The sequence below is a fragment of the Primulina tabacum genome, chromosome 3, assembly GCF_025594145.1.
Source record: "Primulina tabacum isolate GXHZ01 chromosome 3, ASM2559414v2, whole genome shotgun sequence".
NCBI classification, from domain to species: Eukaryota; Viridiplantae; Streptophyta; class Magnoliopsida; order Lamiales; family Gesneriaceae; genus Primulina; species Primulina tabacum.
This window is the reverse complement of record NC_134552.1, coordinates 11,797,338-11,819,054: the sequence shown is the minus strand read 5'-3', so window position 1 is coordinate 11,819,054 and position 21,717 is coordinate 11,797,338. Positions and strand designations below refer to the sequence as shown.

General features: G+C 35.9%; 2 protein-coding genes and 1 pseudogene across 4 annotated transcripts; 1 reads left to right on the top strand and 2 right to left on the bottom strand.

Moving 5' to 3' along the window:
• Positions 1 to 1,160: 1,160 nt before the first annotated feature.
• On the bottom strand, positions 1,161 to 2,521 carry LOC142540343 (cytochrome b5-like). Its single transcript, XM_075646424.1, has 4 exons — positions 2,463 to 2,521; positions 2,210 to 2,313; positions 1,718 to 1,784; positions 1,161 to 1,558 (listed from the first exon to the last, which is right to left on the bottom strand). The coding sequence occupies exons 2-4, from the start codon at positions 2,294 to 2,296 to the stop codon at positions 1,317 to 1,319; spliced, it is 396 nt and encodes a 131-aa protein (XP_075502539.1). The 5' UTR covers positions 2,297 to 2,313; positions 2,463 to 2,521; the 3' UTR covers positions 1,161 to 1,316.
• A 9,761-nt stretch (positions 2,522 to 12,282) lies between these two features.
• LOC142538421 (metal-nicotianamine transporter YSL3-like) lies at positions 12,283 to 13,367 on the bottom strand (annotated as a pseudogene).
• Positions 13,368 to 14,321: 954 nt separating this feature from the next.
• LOC142540342 (vacuolar protein sorting-associated protein 26B-like) lies at positions 14,322 to 18,486 on the top strand. 3 transcript variants are annotated; one of them, XM_075646421.1, is made up of 12 exons: positions 14,322 to 14,477; positions 14,717 to 14,774; positions 14,856 to 14,930; positions 15,259 to 15,333; positions 15,456 to 15,528; positions 15,787 to 15,831; positions 16,074 to 16,185; positions 16,543 to 16,609; positions 17,329 to 17,373; positions 17,490 to 17,545; positions 17,696 to 17,871; positions 18,055 to 18,486. In XM_075646421.1, exons 2-12 carry the CDS (start codon positions 14,772 to 14,774, stop codon positions 18,231 to 18,233), a joined length of 906 nt encoding a protein of 301 aa, XP_075502536.1. In that variant the 5' UTR covers positions 14,322 to 14,477; positions 14,717 to 14,771; the 3' UTR covers positions 18,234 to 18,486. The 3 variants fall into 3 exon arrangements, with proteins under 3 accessions (XP_075502536.1, XP_075502537.1, XP_075502538.1); XM_075646422.1 differs by lacking the exon at positions 14,322 to 14,477 and adding an exon at positions 14,547 to 14,571; XM_075646423.1 differs by lacking the exons at positions 14,322 to 14,477; positions 14,717 to 14,774 and having other exon boundaries at positions 14,858 to 14,930; positions 15,992 to 16,185.
• Positions 18,487 to 21,717: the final 3,231 nt, after the last annotated feature.

Genomic DNA, 21,717 nt, shown 5'->3' with positions numbered 1-21,717 from the left:
GTTCGATTCCCCTTGATCGAATAGAATGAAAAATATTGAAAGATAGATTGTTGGGATTGCAATAATTGTTCATTCTAATAGAGCTATGGAATATGGTGTTTGATTTTTTTTATATCAATTCTATTAACTAAAATTTTTAATAAAATTGTAAGCATTCAATCTTGTACATAATATACTATGCTACATATGTTGTGTACATACTTCGTTCCAAGAAACTCGAGCATCATGTTTGTTTTGACTCTTAAGATTGTCAGCCACAGACGACATAATTGACCACCATTTTCTACTTTGATTTTTTTCTGCTAATAATGGAGGAGATAAGATTACAGCCAAATGGACTGTAGAAAATAATAAGATCAAGAAGGCATCGTGCATGTCCGATGTAATGGAACATATCGTAACAATATAATTTATCTGACTAATATGATTTGAAAAATAATACATTAATTTAATGATTTACTCAATATAAATCGAATGATTGCTATAGCTGATTACATCGTCGTAAAATAAAAATAATAAGATTACATGGGGAAATTCGCGGATGACCAGTGTGGATCCCCCTAATCAATTCTGAATGTTGATGGCATAGATAGGGTAACATCGATTTTCTGGATCATAATAAGAGTGATTGCGTCCACGTAATTTATTCTCATTCCGAATATCTAAAAAATAATAATAATTGAACAAACGTCCAAATAAATTATAAATTATTTTATATTATTAAATAAGTATATATATACAACACGCATGCTTACAGATAAGTTTATTATATCTAGTCTATATTTTACGTGATAAATTATAGAAGTAATTGAATTCGATTAGATTTCATTTTTTTCTCTCACCTCTTAAAAATGGCAAAAACTTTTGTGAAACAATCTCACGAGTCGTATTTTGTGAAACGAATATCTTATTTTGGTCATCCATAAAAAAATATTACTTTTTATTCTAAGAGCATTACTTTTTATTATGAATATCGGTAGGGTTGACATGTCTCACAGATAAAAATTCGTAAGACCATCTCACAAGATACATACTCTAAAAAAATATTCTAATTGTAAATCTAAATATATATTTAGCATAACTCTGAATAATAATGTAAATGTTTCTGCACAAAACAAACAATAAAAATATTACATTGGTGTAGTTTTATAATCTCAAAAGAACATGTAAGCATTTCTCAAATTTTATTTCCAACCATTTTTTACCGATAATAGGCAGCCCAAGTGTTTTGCACGGACTAGTTAAATATTATTACATTACGTAGTATAAAGGAAAGAAGCCATGACAAAAAACACTCTCTCTTCCGTGTGTAAGACTTATTTCTGTTTGGAATATTGTGCATAGGCAAATGCCAAAATGAATAGAGGCACCAATATCTGCAAAATCTTGACCACAAACGAGGAATTCTTGCTCGATTCGTACGCAGACACTGGAGGAAGGTAATGGCGTTTCTCAGGCACAGTGGACATGTCTATTTGCCCGATAATATAGTTTTTCATCAAATCCTTGGCATACTCACTATGCCCAATGTCTTCATAGTCACTGGTTGCATCTTTTCCTGCCAACAGACCACAAATTTGGATGATTTTTGGAGAAGACGAAGAGTTTCTCTTCGTAGAGGGTGTTGGATTTCCCAAGCAAATCAAGATCAGTAATCAAAGACGGTGATCCATATAAAATTAAACTGACATGGGGATGTTGGATTATACAACTTTACCTGTAGATGATAGCATAACTTCTTCGCCTCCAGGATGTTCTTCTATGAATGGGCTCACATCATACACCTGATAAGGATGATTCATTATTAGTTGAAAGAAAATTTGGAATCGTACAACATTTCCAGGCAAATTTGTGCCAAGAAAACAGGAGAAATACAGGCCTATTATATACTGCCTAGCTATTGTTACGAATTCTGTCTTAGTCGTGAATTTAGGCAACTCGAAGTTGCAACCCGTTGACTTTACTTATGAAGAACATACGCAATCAAATTTCGCTTGCAATTTGAAAATTCTACACCAACCGTTAAGAAGAGGCTTGAAACGCAGATTAATTTCAGAAATCGGAATCAAAGCTTCAAATTCAACAGGTGGAACGCAAGATCTTAATAAAATCAATCGAGTATCACTCGTTGAATATTCTGATCCTCAATCAAAAGAGAACTTCAAGCAAACAAACGGGGAGAAGATAAGAGAAGAGAAGAGATCCAGACCTTGCCGTGGACAATAAGCCAGCAATCCTCTAACTTGTTGTGCTTCTCTACCTCATCAAACGTGTAAGTTTTCAAATTCGCCGCCATTTTTTCACCACACCTAGCTGCGCCAAAACAAGAACAAAAAAAATCACCAATCGCCAAATATACGTAAAAAAAAAAGATCACAGAAATGATTGACAATCATGTACACTGGAAATTATCTTCGTACTAACATCTGAAGCAATTAATGTTAGAAAGAAAATAAACTTACGAAGAGAGAGCGAGGGGGAGAGGCAGAGCTCGAAGGGATTTTGCCACCACCATCCGGTTAATTTATAAAGGCAAAAACTTGTGTGAGACGGTCTCATGGGTCGTATTTTGTGAGACGGATCTCTTCTTTGGGTAAAAAAAAATTACTTTTTATGCTAAGAGTATTACTTTTTATTATGAATATCGGTATGGTTGACCTTCTCACAGATAAAGATTCGTGAGACTGTCTGCCTACTCATTTATAAATCGTAGGAGTGATGGATGCCCGGAGGCAAACAACTTGTGTTGGTAAGAAGCATACCGGCACAGATAGGTAGAAATTGGAAAATAAGATGGCGTGCAAAAGGCCAAATTTTTTCTAAATATATGATATGGAAAATTAAGTCGCATGATGCAACTAAAATCATTACATGATTTAATTTTTGGATAACTATTCTAACTAATTCATTTGTAAAAGAACATAGGGATGTGTGTCACATGTCATTGGGAAAATGTGTTTTTTATATATATTATATTTACAATTTTGGTAGATAATTTTAATTTTTTTCTCGACACGACGAAAATGTTATTTCATAAGTATTTATAGTCTCGATGAAAAAGTACTAAAATCCAAAAACTAGAAGATTCATATTAAAATTAAAATTTATTGACATAAAAGACCAAAATTATAAAACGACAAAATTATCTGATCAAAACTACAGTTTTGCTATGTTATTACAAATTTTGTGTGTCATCAAATAATAATAAATAGAGGTCAAATTTTGGAAAAGAAAAAAAAATAAATTAGTCATAAAAGTCCTACCAGTCTAATTACGTCTGCCCCGGCCGTGTCTAAATCTAATTTGTCGACTTTATATCTTTAGATTTTTTTATGGTCAGCATTTTTGAAATAGAGTAGATCTCTTGTGAGACGATCTCACGAATCTTTATCTATAAAACAAGTCAATCATACCGATATTCACAGTGAAAAGTAATACGCTTAGCATAAAAAGTAATAATTTTTTGTGAATGACCAAAATAAGATATTTGTCTCACAAAATACGATCTATGAGACCGTTTCACACAAATTTTTATTTTTAAAATATGGAATTCGGAATTTGACCGCTGATTTTATATTCCTATTATATATATAAATATAATACAAACATGTATGTGTGAAAAAGAAAGTATAAAATACAGGCGCCAAGTGAGACTTTGATTCATTTTCGGTCAATCAATCAATGTTGTGGTTCGGTAAAATTGATGCTAAATCCCAATCCTTTGAAAATCTAATTTTTGTTGGAACACGTTTGGGAAGTGGTTGAAATATCTGAAAATTGTGTTTTTTCAACTAATTAGTAAATTATACATTAGCTCGAACTATTGATTTTAAACCCAGTCTTTTATGAGACGATCTCACGAATCTTTATCTGTGAGACATGTCAACTCTATCGATATTCATAATAAAAAATAATACTTTTAGCATAAAAAATAATACTTTTTCATGGATGATCCAAATAAGATATCCGTCTCAGTAAATACAACTCGGGAGACCGTCTCACACGAATTTTTGTTTTGATTTTATTCATGATGTATGATGAGTCTTAGAATTTTATATTTATTAAAAAATATATGATTTGAAATGTCACGCCCCGGGATGGGGGTTGGTTGACACTGGCGTTGCTCTCAAATTTACATTCGAAAACAACCAGCCTCAGAGTACAGAATTCAGAAACCAATCTTTTATTCATAATACGAAATAAATCAATTGTCTGTTACAACTCGAATACTGATGTTTTACAGCGGAAATGTAAAACCAGACATAACAGTGTCTTAACAGATACAACGGAATTAACATAAACTGAAAACAATAATCTTCTTCACTAGCCCCAGAACTGGATCTGCTCTTCTTCTTCTAATATTTCTTCCTCGTTCTTATCTGAGATGAGTTTGGTGGGTGAGTGATATGATTGTCACTCAGTAAGCAGGGGCGGGAATAACTCCCAATTTTCGAAATCGTTTTCAACATGACAGTAAAACAGTAATATGCAGAAAACTCTTATTTTCATAACAGAAATCAGAATTCAGAAATCACAGGTTTCAGAACAGAAATAAGAATTAGTAAGCACTGAGCACGTTAGTGAATTTCATGGCTAAATCGATATCAGTCCCCTATATGTTCTCTCCTCTGAGGGGTGATGCCAGAATCAGAATCAGAATTCAGAAATGTTCAGAATATATATTCCTACCATTAGTTCACTAGGGAGTTTTAGTGCTTCAAAATCAGAAATCAAACATACAGAAACTAAACTTTAAAACAGAATTATCAAACGGATTTCAAGATATTTATATATAAGCCCACTTACAGTAATTTGCTAGAGTTTTTCGGTTGAAGTCTGGAAATCTGCTTGCCTAGCTACTGGATTTTACAGCTTCGAAAAATGCACTCTCTTAGCTCTAATTTCAAGTGATAACTCAAGATTTTGGTAACATCAATTCAGAGATTGAGGGTGCTATTTATAGGCCAAAATCTGACTGTTAGCCTTCCAATTAATGACCATAATATGCCATTAACAACTTTTATTCCATGTTAAATGCTTCAGTTACAAGTCCTGAGCAGAACCAGTAGCTATCTGCTAGAATCTCGCTACTGAACTCTTCTGCTGCTGGAATCTGTCTGCTGGATTTTTTGTCTGCTGGAAAAATACCATATTATGAAATCTAAGTTGATGCTGGAATTGTTAGCTTCTGCTGAAATTTGCTAGCTGCTGCTACTACTGGAATTTCAGGTTCTCACATCCCTCTCTCCTTATGAGAAGTTTCGTCCTCGAAACTTGGCTATGCATGATCTTCATAGAGATAAGGGTATTGTGCTCGCATCTTTTCTTCCAACTCCCAAGTAGCTTCTCTTTCGGTATGGTTGGACCATTGTACTTTGACATATGGAATAGTTCGTCGCCTCAGTACTTGGTCTTTGTTATCCACAATTCGAATTGGAATCTCTTCATATTTCAGTCCTTCATTTAAATTTCCCTCAACCAACAGTGGTCCAGCTTCAAGAATATGACTAGGATCGGAAATATATCTCCTCAGCTGCGAAACGTGGAATACATTGTGAATTCTTGACATGTCGGGTGGAAGTGCTAATCGATAAGCAAGTGTTCTCACTTTCTCAAGAATTTCAAATGGTCCGACGTATCTGAGATTCAGTTTCCCAACCTTATTGAATCGGATTACACCCTTCATGGGTGACACTTTCACATATGCCTTTTCTCCAACTTCAAATTCCACGGGTCGTCTTTTCTGATCAGCCCAGCTTTTCTGTCGATCTTATGCAGCTTTTAATCTCTCCTAGATCAAAGTGACTTTATCCACTGTTTCTAGGATCATTTCGGGTCCAACAATGGCTTTTTTCCCTACCTCATCCCAATAGAGTAGCGATCGACACTTTCGTCCATACAGAGCTTCGTATGGTGCCATTTCAATACTGCTGTGGTAACTATTATTGTACGCGGACTCAATTAAGGGCAGATGTTCGTTCCAATTACCACTGAAATCTAGAGCACATGCTCTCAGCATATCTTCTAGAGTTTGAATTGTCCTCTCTGTTTGGCCATCGGTCTGAGGGTGATATGCCGTACTAAGAGTAACCTTAGTCCCCATAGCTTGTTGAAAGCTCTTCCAAAATCGAGATGTAAATCTAGGATCTCTGTCTGATAGTATGCTAGCTGGTACTCCATGTAATCGCACGATCTCGTTCATGTACAAGGTGGCTAGCTTGTCCAAATTATAATTCATGCGGACAGGTAAGAAATGCGCAGATTTTGTGAGTCTATCTACGATTACCCATATTCCGTCATGACCTTGTCTCGTCTTTGGTAAACCCACCACGAAATCCATAGAAATATGCTCCCATTTCCATTCTGAAATTTCTAGAGGTTGCAGAAGTCCTCCAGGTCTTTGGTGCTCTGCCTTGACTTGCTCGCACACGTGACACTTGGAAACAAATATTGCCACGTCTTTCTTCATTCCACTCCACCAAAGATTTTTCTTCAAATCTCTGTACATCTTGGTACTGCCAGGATGGACTGAAAATTTCGACTTATGTGCCTCAGAAATTACTTTTTGTCGAAGGTTATCGATGTCTGGTACGCACAATCGTCCTTTCATCCACAAGATTCCTTTGTTATCTGTCTCGAAATCTGGTGATTTTCCTTCTTTAACTTGCTCTTTTAGTTTCACCAAAGCGAAATCTCTATCTTGACTTATCTTGATTGTCTTTCGAAGACATGGTTGTGCTGAAAGTGATGTCAGGATCACCTTACTCATATTCTTTCTTCTTAAAGAATCTGCTACCTTGTTGGCTTTGCCTGGATGGTAGCTTATTGTCAAGTCGTAATCCTTCATGAGTTCGATCCATCGTCTTTGTCTCATATTTAGTTCCTTTTGTGTGAACAAAGGTGAAAATCTCACACTTGGCTCCATAAAGATAATGTCTCCAAATCTTTAGTGCGAATACCACTGCAGCTAGTTCGAGGTCATGCGTTGGGTAATTTTGTTCATACGGCTTCAACTGCCTTGATGCGTATGCAATCACCATTCCCTCTTGCATGAGTACACATCCTAAACCTTCTTTAGATGCATCACTGTAGACGGTGTAGTCCTTACCTTCCATAGGTAATACCATCACTGGTGTGGATGTAAGCTTCTTCTTCAAGGTCTCGAAGCTTTGCTCACATTTTTCATTCCATTGAAACTTAGAGTTCTTCTGTTTGAGCTTGGTGAGGGGTATGGCTATTAAAGAGAATCCTTCAACAAATTTTCGATAATAGCCTGCTAGTCCCAAGAAGCTTTGAATTTCTGTCACATTCTTTGGTCTAGTCCAATCTGAGATTGCCTCTACTTTCTTAGGGTCCACAGATACTCATGCTGCTGATATTATGTGTCCCAAGAATGTGACGCTCTCTAGCCAAAATTCGTATTTCTTGAACTTGGCGTACAGTTCCTTTTCTCTCAGCGTCTGGAGGGTGAGGCGAAGATATTCTTTGTGGTCTTCTTCACTTGACGAATATACCAGAATATCGTCGATGAATACCACAACAAACTTGTCAAGAAATGGCTTGAACACCATGTTCATGAGATCCATGAACACTGCTGGAGCGTTGGTTAATCCGAATAGCATTACCATGAACTAATAGTGTCCATATCTTGTTCTGAAGGCTGTCTTCGGAATATCGTCTGTCTTGACCTTCAATTGATGGTAGCCTGACCTTAAGTCGAGCTTGGAAAAGACCGTAGCTCCCTTGAGTTGGTCAAACAAGTCATCTATTCTTGGAAGCGGATACTTGTTTTTGATTGTGATCTTATTCAGTTATCTGTAATCAATACACATTCTCATGCTTCCGTCCTTCTTCTTTACAAATAGGACAGGAGCTCCACACGGAGATGCACTTGGTCGGATTTGCTTCTTATCCAACAATTCTTGAAGTTGCTCTTTGAGTTCTTTCAACTCTGCCGGAGCCATTCGGTATGATGCTTTTGAGATTGGTACAGCATTGGGCACTAAATTAATCTCAAATTCCACCTCGCGGTCGGGAAGTTCGCCAGGGGGTTCTTCAGGAAAGACATCCGGGAATTCTTGTACTACCGGAATCTCTTCTAGCGTAAGTGTGGTTTCTTTCTTTACCTCGCTTAACATAGCTAGGTAAACTTCTTATCCACTTTTTATGGCTTTCCAAGTTTGAGAAGCAGAAAGAAGAGTCTTTCGTTCTTTTGTCTTGCCATGAAATAAAAGTTTCTATTGGCGTGGAGCTTGGATAGTTACCGTCTTTCCCTGACAGTCTACTAAAGCATGATTCTTGGCTAACCAATTCATTCCAAGAATTACGTCGAATTCCACCATGTTTAGTTGAATCAGGTTTGCCTTGAAGTTCTGATCTTCTATGAGAACACTAATATCCCGATATAGAGTGCAAGTTTCTAAAATTCGATTTGCAGGAGTTGCTACTCTATATGGTTCTTCTAAGTTATCAGGTTTAGCTCCTAACTTCTTGGAAAATCTCTTAGACATGAATGAATGCGTAGCACCACAATCAAATAACACATAAGCAGGTATATTATTGATTAGAATGGTACCAGCTGCAACATCATTTGAGTTGTCGGCCTCTTCTTGAGTGATAGCATAAACTCGAGCATTTGGCTTGTTCTCCTTATGCTTGTTTGGAGTTGTTCCTCCTGCTGTTCCATTCCTTGGATCTGGAAGAGGACATTGAGCAATGCGATGGTCCATCTTTCCACAACGGAAACAAGCCCCAGAATTCCTACGACATTCACCAGTGTGAGCGAATCCACAAGTTTGGCACTTGACTTCCTCTTTGTTTGATTGAGACGAAATGGTTCCTTTGGATGGAGCACTGGTAAATTGATTGATTGGAAACCTAGGCCTCTTGAATTGCTGGCCCGGTTGGTATTGACTTGGCTGAGGACGTTTGAGTTTGTTCTCACCTTCACGCCTCTTAATATCATTCTCAGCCCTGATGGCGGCTCCCATCAATTCATCAAAACTATTGGGCTCGATAACGGCAAGGGCAGATTGAATACGACTGTTCAATCCCTTATTGAAGCGATGCATCTTCAAGGCCTCGTCTCCCATGATGGTTGGGGAGTAAGTTCCCAATGAGTGGAACTTGGATGAATACTCCACCACTGTCATATTTGGTTCCTGAACCAAGCTTTCAAATTCTGACAGTTTCTGCACTCGAACTGCTGTCGGAAAGTACTGCCTCAGGAATGTCTCTCAGAACCTTTGCCAGGTGATAGGTCCCGTTCCTCGCATAGCTGGTGAGACTCATTCCCATCATTTGGCTGCACTATCCACAAGAAAAGGTGTAATTACATCTACCTTGATCGCTTGTGGAACCTCAAGTAGTCGAAGATGATTCTCCACCTCCTTCATCCAATTCTGCCCGACCTCAGGATCGGAGCTTCCATCGAAGTTTGGAACTCTTGCTCTTCGGAGAGACTCGTAGTGCTGCTTGGTCCCATTCTGAGCTGGAGGTGGTGGTGGTGGCTGGTTAGCATTAGGGTTCACTAACCCTTGTAGCGTGGTAGCCACAATCGTGGCTATAGCCATCAAGTCCACTTGACTGAGGCCAACTGCTGGTGGTTGCTGTGGGGGTTGTTGTGCATCTTCGTCATTACGGTTGTTGTTACGGTTGTTGTAACGAGGGTTGCGGTTGTTTCTCACTGGTTTTCTGTCCATTTCCTACAATACGAAAGATCTAAGGTTGATGGCAGAATAGGACTACACAAAGGAAGCACGATGATAGAGTAATTGCTCAAAATTTAAATATGAAACCCATGGATAGAATAAATTTTATTGATTTCCACAAAAGTGCAATTACAACTGAACTTCGAAAATTAGAACAGAAATGCAAATGGAACAAGTGTTATTACAAAGAAAACTACCACTGATGTTCTAATCTATCACTTCTCATAATCCCAAATCCATAGGTGTTCAATATGACCATGCAGAACTGCATTCTGGTCACTAAGAACTTCAACAGTACTCTGCAACTCATGAATCTGTGCATCAGTCTGTTCACTATACTGGTTATGCTGGTGAACGAGTTGGTGATTTTGATCCTTAAGCACTTGGATCTTCTCAACCAAGGTATCACGTAACTCGATGAACCCGGCAACAGTCTCTTGAGAGGTCTCAAACTCTTCTTTAGTCTTCCTATTCCTCTCTTCTGCTTCATGCAGATAGTGAGCATATCGTTGAACATCACACCTCAAGTGTTCTGCTCGACGCTCTAACTCGTCTTTGTCCAGCTCTAGGCAGTAGTTATGTTTTCTTTTAGTTTCTCTAACTTCCTCTCTAAGCTTTTAATGTAGGTACTCTGGTCAGCCATATCCTACATCCAAATCATGAGAGTGAAGATTCAGAAATGATATCAAGAATACAGGTCGAGTTATAGACTAATATTGGAATAAAAAATCAGTACTGTCTATACATTTAATAGAAGAAATAGCTCAAAATTTTTCGGTCCCAGAATTCCGTGAAAAATTTACTAAAAATCATTCACATCAAGAACATTAATGGTACCAAGTTTGGTGTAAAAATACTAAGCCGTTTGGAAATGAAAATTTCTCAAAATTTCGAAAATATGGAAAATTTTACGGAAATGATGATATCAACTTCCATGCCATTTTGCAAGTCTACTGCATGCTCTTGCTGGAACACACTTTCTACTGCAATTCTGATGCTCCTGCAATCAGTCTGCTGCTTTTCCAGCACTGTCTGCTTCTTTCCAGCACTGATAGACCAGTCTGCTGCATTCCGAGTCTACTAACGTCTTTTGCATTCAGACCTACTGGTTTCCATCTACTGGTTCTGGTTTCGGGCTACTGGTTTTTGGGCTACTGATTTTTGGCCTACTGATTTTTTTTTTCAGTAGTCTATTACATTAGCTTATTTTCAGTAGTCTATCTCAATAACTTTCAGGACTTATTTTCAGAAGTCTATAAGAACTTATTATTTCTAGTTCCTCCTCCCCAGATTATGAAACCCGGTTTGCTCTGATACCACTTCAATGTCACGTCTCGGGACGGGGGTTGGTTGACACCGGCGTTGCTCTCAAATTTACATTCGAAAACAACCAGCCTCAAAGTACAGAATTCAGAAACCAGTCTTTTATTCATAATACGAAATAAATCAATTGTCTGTGACAACTCGAATACTGATGTTTTACATCGAAAATTTAAACCAGACATAACAGTGTCTTAACAGATACATCGGAATTAACATAAACTGAAAACAATAATCTTCTTCACCAGCCCCAGAACTGGATCTGCTCTTCTTCTTCTAATATTTCTTCCTCGTTCTTATCTGAGATGGGTTTGGTGGGTGAGTGATATGATTGTCACTCAGTAAGCAGGGGCGGGAATAACTCTCAATTTTCGAAATCGTTTTCAACATGACAGTAAAACAGTAATATGCAGAAAACTCTTATTTTCATAACAGAAATCAGAATTCAGAAATCACATGTTTCAGAACAGAAATCAGAATTAGTAAGCACTGAGCACGTTAGTGAATTTCATGGCTAAACCGATATCAGTCCCCTATATGTTCTCTACTCTAAGGGGTGAGGCCAGAATCAGAATCAGAATTCAAAAATGTTCAGAATATATATTCCTACCATTAGTTCACTAGGGAGTTTCAGTGCTTCAAAATCAGAAATCAAACATACAGAAACTGAACTTTAAAACAGAATTATCAAACGGATTTCAAGATATTTATATATAAGCCCACTTACAGCAATTTGCTAGAGTTTTTCAGTTGAAGTCTGGAAATCTGATTGCCTCGCTACTGGATTTTACAGCTTCGAAAAATGCACTCTCTTAGCTCTAATTTCAAGTGATAACTCAAGATTTTGGTAACATCCATTCAGAGATTGAGGGTGCTATTTACAGGCCAAAATCTGACTGTTAGCCTTCCAATTAATGACCATAATCTGCCATTAACAGCCTTTATTGCATGTTAAATGCTTCAGTTACAAGTCCTGAGCAGAACCAGTAGCTATCTGCTAGAATCTCGCTACTGAACTCTTCTGCTGCTGGATTCTGTCTGCTGGATTTTGTCTGCTGGATTTTTTGTCTGCTGGAAAAATACTATCTTCTGAAATATAAATTGCTGCTGAAATTGTTAGCTTCTGCTGAAATTTGCTAGCTGCTGCTACTACTGGAATTTCAGGTTCTCACATGCAAAACAACCAGAAAACATATGGATTTCCCAATAGCATCTAACCAATCAATGCAAAGAATTTGATCTTCTTTTAACATGTCATCGATTTACTTTACCAAACACTTTTACTTGGAAAGGAAATACTATTTTAATATGATTTCTTCAATTTACAAACTAAATTAGAACCGAAAACTATGCTAACAACTACATTTTACCACTAGCCTAGTTTCATGTTCTCTTGTTTCTAAAATCAATTCAACTCCAAGGCGAAAAGTCTATGCAAATCGGAGGATTGATCTTGGCTAAAGCCAGAATCGATAAAGGAAGAATCCACAATCCATCCCCGCAAATCAAACCAGAAGCAACGGCAGGAACAAGTGAATTAGCGTACCCCGAACAAACACCACCAAGCTCCCTACACACATATCGATGGCGAAATATGCCCCAACGAGGAACGGTACGGCCATTGCCATTGGAAGATGAACCTATTTTCCGAACCTCTAGGGTGCGACGTCTCTCAAAAGATTAGCCAGAATCGCGAAAGAGAAGAAAACATAACACATCTGCAAGCAATGGTGTTGAAGTGCAGAGAACCCTTCCACGCCAAGAATCACCATGTTTCGGTATATTAAAGCGTAAGGGGTCTTGCAGTCTTTGTCTAGATTTCCCATGTCGAATGCTTTGTAGAGGAAGAACGTAAATGGAGCGACAATGCACCCGATTGCGCTGCCGATGCCTTGGCTAACGAGCATTGATCTTGGGGAGGTTAATGGAAGATGCCCCGTTTTAAAATCATGCATCAAGTTCGATGATATTGAATCGATGGACTGTATAAGTCCACACTCAATCAGTCGAGCAACACCACCATTATTTTTCCCAGATAAAGCTGCTAACATATGAAGGGCGAGTTTTCCGTAGTTATAGGCCATGTTCATATCGGCCAGACCAGCACCATGGGCGTTAACAGAAGCTTAGAGATGGTGCAAGAACATAAGCAACAAGAACGTAATACCATTTGAGATGAGGAAACATTATTGGGATCACGATTATGGAGATTACAAAGAAAACGATGTATCCCACATATGCCATCAACAGAGTAGTGCTCTCTCTTGTGAATACTTCATTCCGTTTACGATTGTATACGTATTGATTCTTGTTGTCCGAAACTGTAGTAATAGACCAACATTAAATCAGATCATGGAGAGCTAAAAATAGTTTCAAAGAACACAAGCCGAGTTCAAGTTTGGAATCCAATAAGAGAAAGGTACCTTTCTAAGAGGAACCAAGGCTAAGAGCCCCACAAAGCTAACAACGAAAAGAAAGTCCATCATCCAATCGAGTCCAGGTTCTTTATAAATTCCCGATGAATTTCCCCCTCTGTATCGACTCCCACCTGCTCATATGTCCTCTTATTTAATCCCAAAAGATATATGCCAAAGACACCTAATAAACCACACCCGACCAAGAAATCAAACAAATGAACAAATAATGGGATCTTCGAGGGCCGATTTGCACGGAAAATGGCTTGGGTTGTCTGCAAGCTGTGAGTCATGTCGGTCCATCAAGATAAAAGTATCTACCTAAATTCACTGATTTTTGTTATTTTTCTGAATTTTTATTTTCAAAAATTCACTACAATCTTTGTGGATGTGACTTCCCTGCCTCCTGGTGTCTTGTTACTGTACTCCAATTTGATAAGTTATAAAATTCAGGTACTTTTTCGTTGACGTAATATTTTATATATGATAAAATTAAAATAATAAAAAAGATAACAATTTTATATTTTAAAATTAAAATTTTATTTTACATATAGAAAAATCAAATAAAACATTATAATTTTGATTATTTGTAATTTGCTTATTTGACTTTTCGACTGATTTTTACTCAATTTGATCATTATTATTACTTGCGTGCGTTAGTATTTAAATTATAACTTGCATTTGTTTTGTTTAATATGTTTTGTGACAAAAATAAATTATTTACTTTTCTTTATTTTGATTATTTTTACTTTGTTTTTATTATACATAGATTTATTATTGAGATTATATTTAGAGAGTTAATTTATTGAGTTTTTTTTTATTTAAAAAATTACGTTTTTAAATGTCACCTGTAATTTCTTCTTGAAATTTTATCAAGTTTTTGGACTTCGAGTAATTTCACTGAACAATTAAAAAATCAAGTTTCTGGCTGGCTTTGGACTTCGAGTAATTTTCTGTACCCATCGCATTTCTCATCGACGATCGTTGTCAAGCACCTGCGATTTTCTTCAAAATATCGTATATATCCTTCCAAGTAAGTTACTACGCATGTTTGATTTTATTAGCCAGTCGAATGGTTTGGTTAATGGATTTGAAATCGAAAGAACTGATCGTTTAGGGTTTTTAAGGTCGCAATTTCTGTTATCATTTCACGCAAGACATTGCATTTTCAGCTCATATAGTGGCCTCAATGTTTTGTTGGATTGGATCTTTCGTAATTGTTCAATATGTAGTAATAACCGGAGATTGTCTTGTGGATGCAATATGTTGCAGGTGTTTTCAGACAGGTGTTTCGGTTGGCTCAGCCGTCAGGGTTTAAATCTCAGATATGGTTAATCGTCAAAACTTACTTGAATGATTTTTGAGGGTTTCTATTTTTATCGTGTTAATTTTTACTTTGTATATCTCCCAGAATTACATAATTGGAGCTTTTAAGACAGCATGCCACATTTCCGTTGTGTTTTCAGATGGGAAATCCCGAAAGCAGGTTTTGTTTCTTCGTTTGATCAAATTATTGAACCTTTTTGTAATTCTTTCGTGGGATCAACACACCAATCCACCTAGATTGAATCTATTTGGGATGTCATTTTAGTTTTTTTGTATTCGGTAGTTTGTTTCTGAAAGTCGATAGTTTAGCAGCAGATGCTACAATGTCCCTTCGATACGCCTGTTTTTTGTTATTATTCAAGAAATAGTGATGTTGTTACTTCCAAAGACAGTTGGTTGCTATATTTATGTGAGATCTGCCTGTCGAATTTTTATTGCTTATTCTCAACCTTGCATTTTTCCTCCATTTTATTCGTATAATATAATAGGTCCCTTTGAAGAAAGAAAATGGACAAACTATTATGGTACCTCTCTTTCAAAGTCAAGAGAACATCACTGGCCAGGTATTGTTGTGTTTTAGGTCATTGATATTAATTCTATCATATATCTAGAAGTTTTTGTTCAGTTTTATATACGAATATACGACATACTGTTTAGCCATGCATATCCGTGCACTATTCTGCAGATTTCAGTCGAACCATTGCCGGGGAAGAAGGTAGAACACAATGGAATTAAAGTTGAGCTTCTTGGTCAGATAGGTATTTCTCTGCTCATATGTTGTGCACTTAATTCAGTAGCTATAGAGTTGGTTTTACTTCTATTATGTGTTTGGATTTCTGAGTTGTACACATAGTCACTACTCGAAATATAAATTTAGAATTCATATGGACAGACATTATCAAAGCATATAGAAAGATTGAATTATACATGTGCTGATTCTTTCTGCGTACTGGATAGTATTCATCACTATCCCTTTTCCTCTTGTTGCAGTTTCTTACCATTGATTTCCTTTGCAGAAATGTACTTTGACAAAAGCAACTTCTATGATTTCACGTCATTGGGTAAGTGCAAATTTGGATATGTGCTGCATTCCCAAGTTTTTTTTTATTTACAACACCTGCCAACTTTTTTGCATCGCAGTAGGCAATGGTTTGTGGTGATCAATTAATTTTCTCAATTCTTTGCTATAAAAGCCCATTTAGAACACCTAGCACATTGCAGCTTCATGGCGTAATTTCCCATCCACATAAGCAAGGCTATCCTCTGCACAATAGTTCTGATATGCCTTCTTCTTTTCCTCTAGTTCGTGAACTGGATGTTCCTGGAGAAATATATGAGCGGAAAACATTTCCTTTTGAATTTTCGACTGTAGAGATGCCATACGAGACTTATAACGGGGTTAATGTGCGGCTTAGGTGAGTTACTAGTTTCGTATTAAATAGTTCCTTATGGCATGTTGTTCATGTTATTACAAATCAATTGCATCACTTCAATAGTTTCTCTTTCTGTTGGGGGAGGTATAAAATGTGCTTTTGGTATTTACAAAATGAGTTCTGTTAAATTCGGTTTCACTTAGTTTAATGGCAGTGGGACACTTGTTTGTTTATCATGTAGTGAGTATCCTTCAAGAAATTATAATGCTGGTGTGAATTTCATAGAAAACTTTCACTGTTACATTTTCCACACGCATCAACATTATCTTTATACTTTGTAACATGTTTCTAGTTTCAACTATCAAATTACAGCCTAACTTAGGGATTCTATGCTTTTAGGTATGTCCTCAAAGTGACCATAAGTCGGGGCTATGCTGGTAGCATTGTGGAATACCAGGACTTTGTGGTAACATTAAAACTCAATTGCTTGATGAAGAAACATTAACACTGTCCGTGGAAAATTCTCTGATGTTGAAGGAAATGCATTGATGTCCACGTTTCTCTCTAGTCGTATTTTATGATAAATAATTTATAGAGATGCAATCTGTATGAAGTAATTACCATTGTTGGGGCCATTGCCTGGTTATTTTGTGCTGACCTTAGTCTGTGTAGACGTCGATGAACCAAAGATGCATAATTATATGAATATGTTTGTCATTTCAACACCGACTACTTTATCTCTACTTTCAATACAAGGACAGTATTGCTGCATGAAAGACTGATTCTCATACAGTCACACCTCTTGCAACTGTTAGATGGTTTAAATCCTTCACTGCTCGCTACTGCATGAAAGACTGATCCTCACACAATCGCACCTCTTGCAACTGTTAGATTCTTTAAATTCTTCACTGTTTATTGCTACTATACCTTGAAGATGCTTAAAATACATTTAGGTTTTTGGCCTCTCTTGCACTCCATGCTTAATTTTTACCATCTTATAATCAGATTGAAGGAGCCGTTATGGCAGGAGTCAGTCTTCAAATTTTCATGTTTTCCTTCTAAGATCCACGTGTTGGGCTTTCCTTTTTGTTGGCGCTCATAACTTCAAATGTTTTCCCCTAATAAGCTTCAACTACTGAAATCTGCCCAATCACTTAATTTGGTCTTCTGTTTTTTATGGATCAGGTTCGGAACTGTAGCCCTTCTCCATCTATCAATAATAGTATCAAGGTATTGTTCTTTACAGTAATTTTTATTCCATTGGTGTTCCACCTGGTGATTTCTGATGCACCTATGCAAGGTATCGCTATAATATGTTCTCTTAAGATGTGATCTTCTATATGTAGATGGAAGTTGGAATCGAAGATTGTCTTCATATTGAGTTCGAGTACAATAAGAGCAAGTGAGTTACAAATCATGTTATGACTTTTAACTTCAATTACATGCGTCACTCAAAATTATTACGCTTCTGAATTCTGGTGTAAGTATAATTGCATTTGAATTATGTTTGTGGCATGTTAATGGATTGTAACTTGGAATTTGAAATATCTAGGTATCATCTGAAAGATGTCATCATAGGGAAAATATACTTCCTTCTTGTGAGAATCAAGATAAAAAACATGGATCTCGAGATTAGACGCCGAGAATCAACAGGATCAGGGACAAACACCCATGTAGAGACAGAGACACTAGCCAAGTTTGAACTGATGGATGGTACTCCTGTCAGAGGTATAAAAACAATTCTTTTTATGTTGCAGTTCATATACAAATTTGTTGATAAAGAGTAACCACGCATGTACCACCCTTTTTAGGTCCTTAAATTAGATAACCTTTTGAAGTTCACAACCTGTAATGATTTTGCCATTTGAAAAATAAGATGATTTACATCTTGAACACTATTTTGATTGACAGGTGAATCAATTCCGGTTAGATTGTTCCTAAGCCCGTATGAGCTAACTCCTACATATCGAAACATCAACAACAAATTTAGTGTGAAGTACTATTTGAACCTAGTTCTTGTTGATGAAGAGGACCGTCGGTACTTCAAACAACAAGAAATTACAATGTACCGGCTCGAAAAATCGTCTTGATTCAACTTATGAATGCATGGACATATATCGCCTCCTGGCGTTTTATTTGATTCTACCATCCGAAGTTCGCTTGTAAGAGTAATATCTCGCTTTTTTATTGAACGAAGACATTTTTCAGTTAAGTATTTATTATAAATTGGTTTAATCTTTACTGCAGGACACATTCTTTGTATAGTTTGAACACTACTTTGTACATGTGCCTTATTGTGACTTTTGGCCTAAATGTTTTTGCAAGATTTTGGTGATACTTAAACCGGTGGTCTGTTAGAAGGTGATGAATGACTCCTGTGTCAAATAATTTTAAATTTTTTTTTGAATTGAATGTGATTTTCATTTATCTGTATGTGTGAAATACCATTTGGATCGATCTTCAAAGTCTTTGTTTAGATGAATGAATATGGGCAATGAAATGTGCTTAATGTGGATAGAATTACTTGCCAATTTGATTGTCGAATATATCTTGTGTTCTCTCTTCAGATTTGTCCTTACCAAACGTGCGGGCCACCCATTCAACTTGAAGTGATCAAAATAATAATTTAGCACGTAATATGGCTTATTTAGTTTGTTATACATCCCAAGAATTTACTAAAAGCAAGAAAAATGCTGAATTTGCATTGAAAAATAGTTACTTTACCACATTCAGTGAAAAAGATACATTTGATGAAACGTAAAAAGACATGGCAATTTGATGTGATGATACAAAGTATTGGCAATTCCGGTTGGATGGTCTTCACATGTACCAAGCTCACTATCTTTAGCAACTTTTTCTACTAAAGTTTACAGGTGATCCATGTGCCATTTTCCTCCTCCATCCCTCAAAATTGACTACTCTTACCCAATTAATGTATTAAATGTGACGTATGTGAGATAACTTTCCTTCAATTTTGATCAATACCAACATTTCTTGTATTTCTTAAAATGTATATATGAATTTGCGCGCGACATCATGGGTTCAAAAATAGGTTTAGAATTCGTCATCTCACCTCGTCCCTAGGTCGGCATACTTTTTTCCATAAGTCGCCAAATCTTGGGGTCGGACTCAAAGTGAGATAGATTAGATTTAGGGCCACAAAATGTGTAGTAAATATATAAATACGCAATGATATAGCTCAAGAAATCAAATAAAATGGAGTGTGAAACCTAATTTTTACATTGGAAAAATTAATTCCCACAATATTTCTTGTATAAAATTATTCTTGGATCCTTCATGTTTGGGTAGACTCTCAAATTTTAATCAAATGTCTATTCGATCCGATGTAACACATGCAGGAGAAGCCATGGAACTTAAGAATTTACTAATATTGTTAGAAGAATTTATGCTCTGTTCATAATTCGTTTTGACCTATTTTAAAATTTTGAACATTGCAACTATTATTTTATACAACTTTGTTTTAGAGTTTATTTTTTCATTCACATCGCATGTATTAAATATATTTGGTGCTTACTTCCCTTACATTTTATAATTTTATATTTAATTGATAAAAGGAGGTAAGTGTATAAATATAATAATAGAAAAATCTCATTTCTTATGCTATATATACTACTTTGTAAAAAACGTTTCCCATTGTGTCCACTTAGATATATAGTTTATGTAAGTATGTCCATTGATGGTGTTCCTTAAAACCATAATAATAAATATAGGATAAGTTTGATAAATAAATACAGTTTTTAAAAACATTTCAATAAATAATTAGTAAACATGTCAACTTCTAAACAAAAACAGAGATGTTTCTTCAAATATAAACACGAGATTAGAGGTGTTACAATGAGTTTGGTCTATCAGAACAACTCGCCCCGACGCAAAAAAAAAGTGAACTGAGTTAATAATTTCTCAATTCGTTCACCACCCCACTATATAAAATATAGGTGGCTTGGAACGATATCTCCCCGACCCATCCCATTGTTCCATTCTTATAGTACCAGCCGAGACTATCATCTAGGCTTCTATATTTTCTCCCTTTTTAAATATTTTTAGAAGCTCCGAAAGCTCAACCAAATATATCTTGACCTAATCAATTTGAATATATTGACCTGATTCCCGGCGGCAGATTTAATTGTATTGGTGTATTATATATCTTGACCTAATCAATTTCTTGGTATTAACAGAGAAGAATATTAATAGAAGCCGACAGATTTGTGCTTTTTTGTCTGTCTTGGTCGGTTTTAATCAAATCCATTAAATAATGATAATAATTCATATAATTTCTCACTGTCCCAATTTCATCATCAATATTTATGGTAAACGACATTATTAAGAATCTGTGGATTACCTTCTCTCGCACCATTTAGAATCCTAATAATTTGTAATCAAACTCACACCCAAAACAAATTTAGGGGAGAACTATTTCCTTTTTCTTAGTAATAATAATATGTATTTTTGCCTTCGAATGTATTAAATCATTTCAATTTACCTTAAGGGCATTACTCAAATATTTTATGTCATCCTTCAGTCAATATCACAAGTAAAGGTGTGCAATGGTTGGTTCGGTTTGATTTTGATAAATTTCGATTTGGTTTTTCTGTTTATCAAAGATAAACATTTATTCTTATATGTGAGGTTAGTCGAAGAAAGTGCGGACTCTACGTATGGTAATAAATATTCACCTTTAAATACGCTCTTAGCAACTCGTCAATGGACATTACCCTTTTTGCGAATCCAACAACTACCATAACCCAAAATTTTGTTTTATTTTATTTTATTTGTACGTAGAATTAATTGTGGACCTCACGTATTTATACAAATGATATTATGAGTAGGTTTGTTATGAGACGGTCTCACGAATCTTTATATGTGAGACGGATCAATCCTATCGATATTCACAATAAAAAAATAATCAAATAAGATATTTGTCTCACAAAATACGACACGTGAGACCGTCTCACACAAGTTTTTTTGTCAATGATAATCTAAGATGATATCTTTACCGCAGCCTCTTCATTAATCGTTTTATAAATTAGATACTTGCATGATGAATGCCTCCATATATCCTTGCCTTGCTTTTCTTTTTCTTTTTCTTTTTCTTGGGAAAAAAATTGTGGGATGAAAGGGAAAAGATTCTATTATGTAAGAGATAGGAAAGGTCACAGCTGGATTTCACTGTTTAAGAATAGATCGATGATGGATTAATGTTGACTACATTAAATTAATCCAATTCTGGTAATTAATAATATATAAGATTCGATGCGTACGCTTATGGATTTTAAAATTAAATATTGTAATGAATTAATTTGTGCGTTATATAATAAATTAATTATTTAATATACCTATTTTCAGATAAGTACTAAAATTGTATCAAAATTCAAAGCTAATATGTAGTTATAAAATTAATGGATTTTTCTAAATTTGCATACTTACACGTCATAAATTTTTTGATGGGAGAATATATATATATTATTTAAAATAGGTCTCTTGTGAGACAGTCTCATGAATATTTATCTGTAATACATGTCAACCCTACCGATATTCACAATAAAAAGTAATATT

Excerpts from the sequence above, each read along its gene's own strand:
- LOC142540343 (XM_075646424.1), bottom strand. The coding sequence starts at position 2,296 with ATGGCGGCGAATTTGAAAACTTACACGTTTGATGAGGTAGAGAAGCAC. Across the intron at positions 1,785-2,209 it reads GGCTTATTGTCCACGGCAAG|GTGTATGATGTGAGCCCATT; the intron begins GTCTGGATCTCT and ends CATCCTTATCAG. Across the intron at positions 1,559-1,717 it reads AGTTATGCTATCATCTACAG|GAAAAGATGCAACCAGTGAC; the intron begins GTAAAGTTGTAT and ends GTCTGTTGGCAG.
- LOC142540342 (XM_075646421.1), top strand. Across the intron at positions 16,610-17,328 it reads TGGAATACCAGGACTTTGTG|GTTCGGAACTGTAGCCCTTC; the intron begins GTAACATTAAAA and ends TTTATGGATCAG. Across the intron at positions 17,546-17,695 it reads TTCGAGTACAATAAGAGCAA|GTATCATCTGAAAGATGTCA; the intron begins GTGAGTTACAAA and ends TGAAATATCTAG.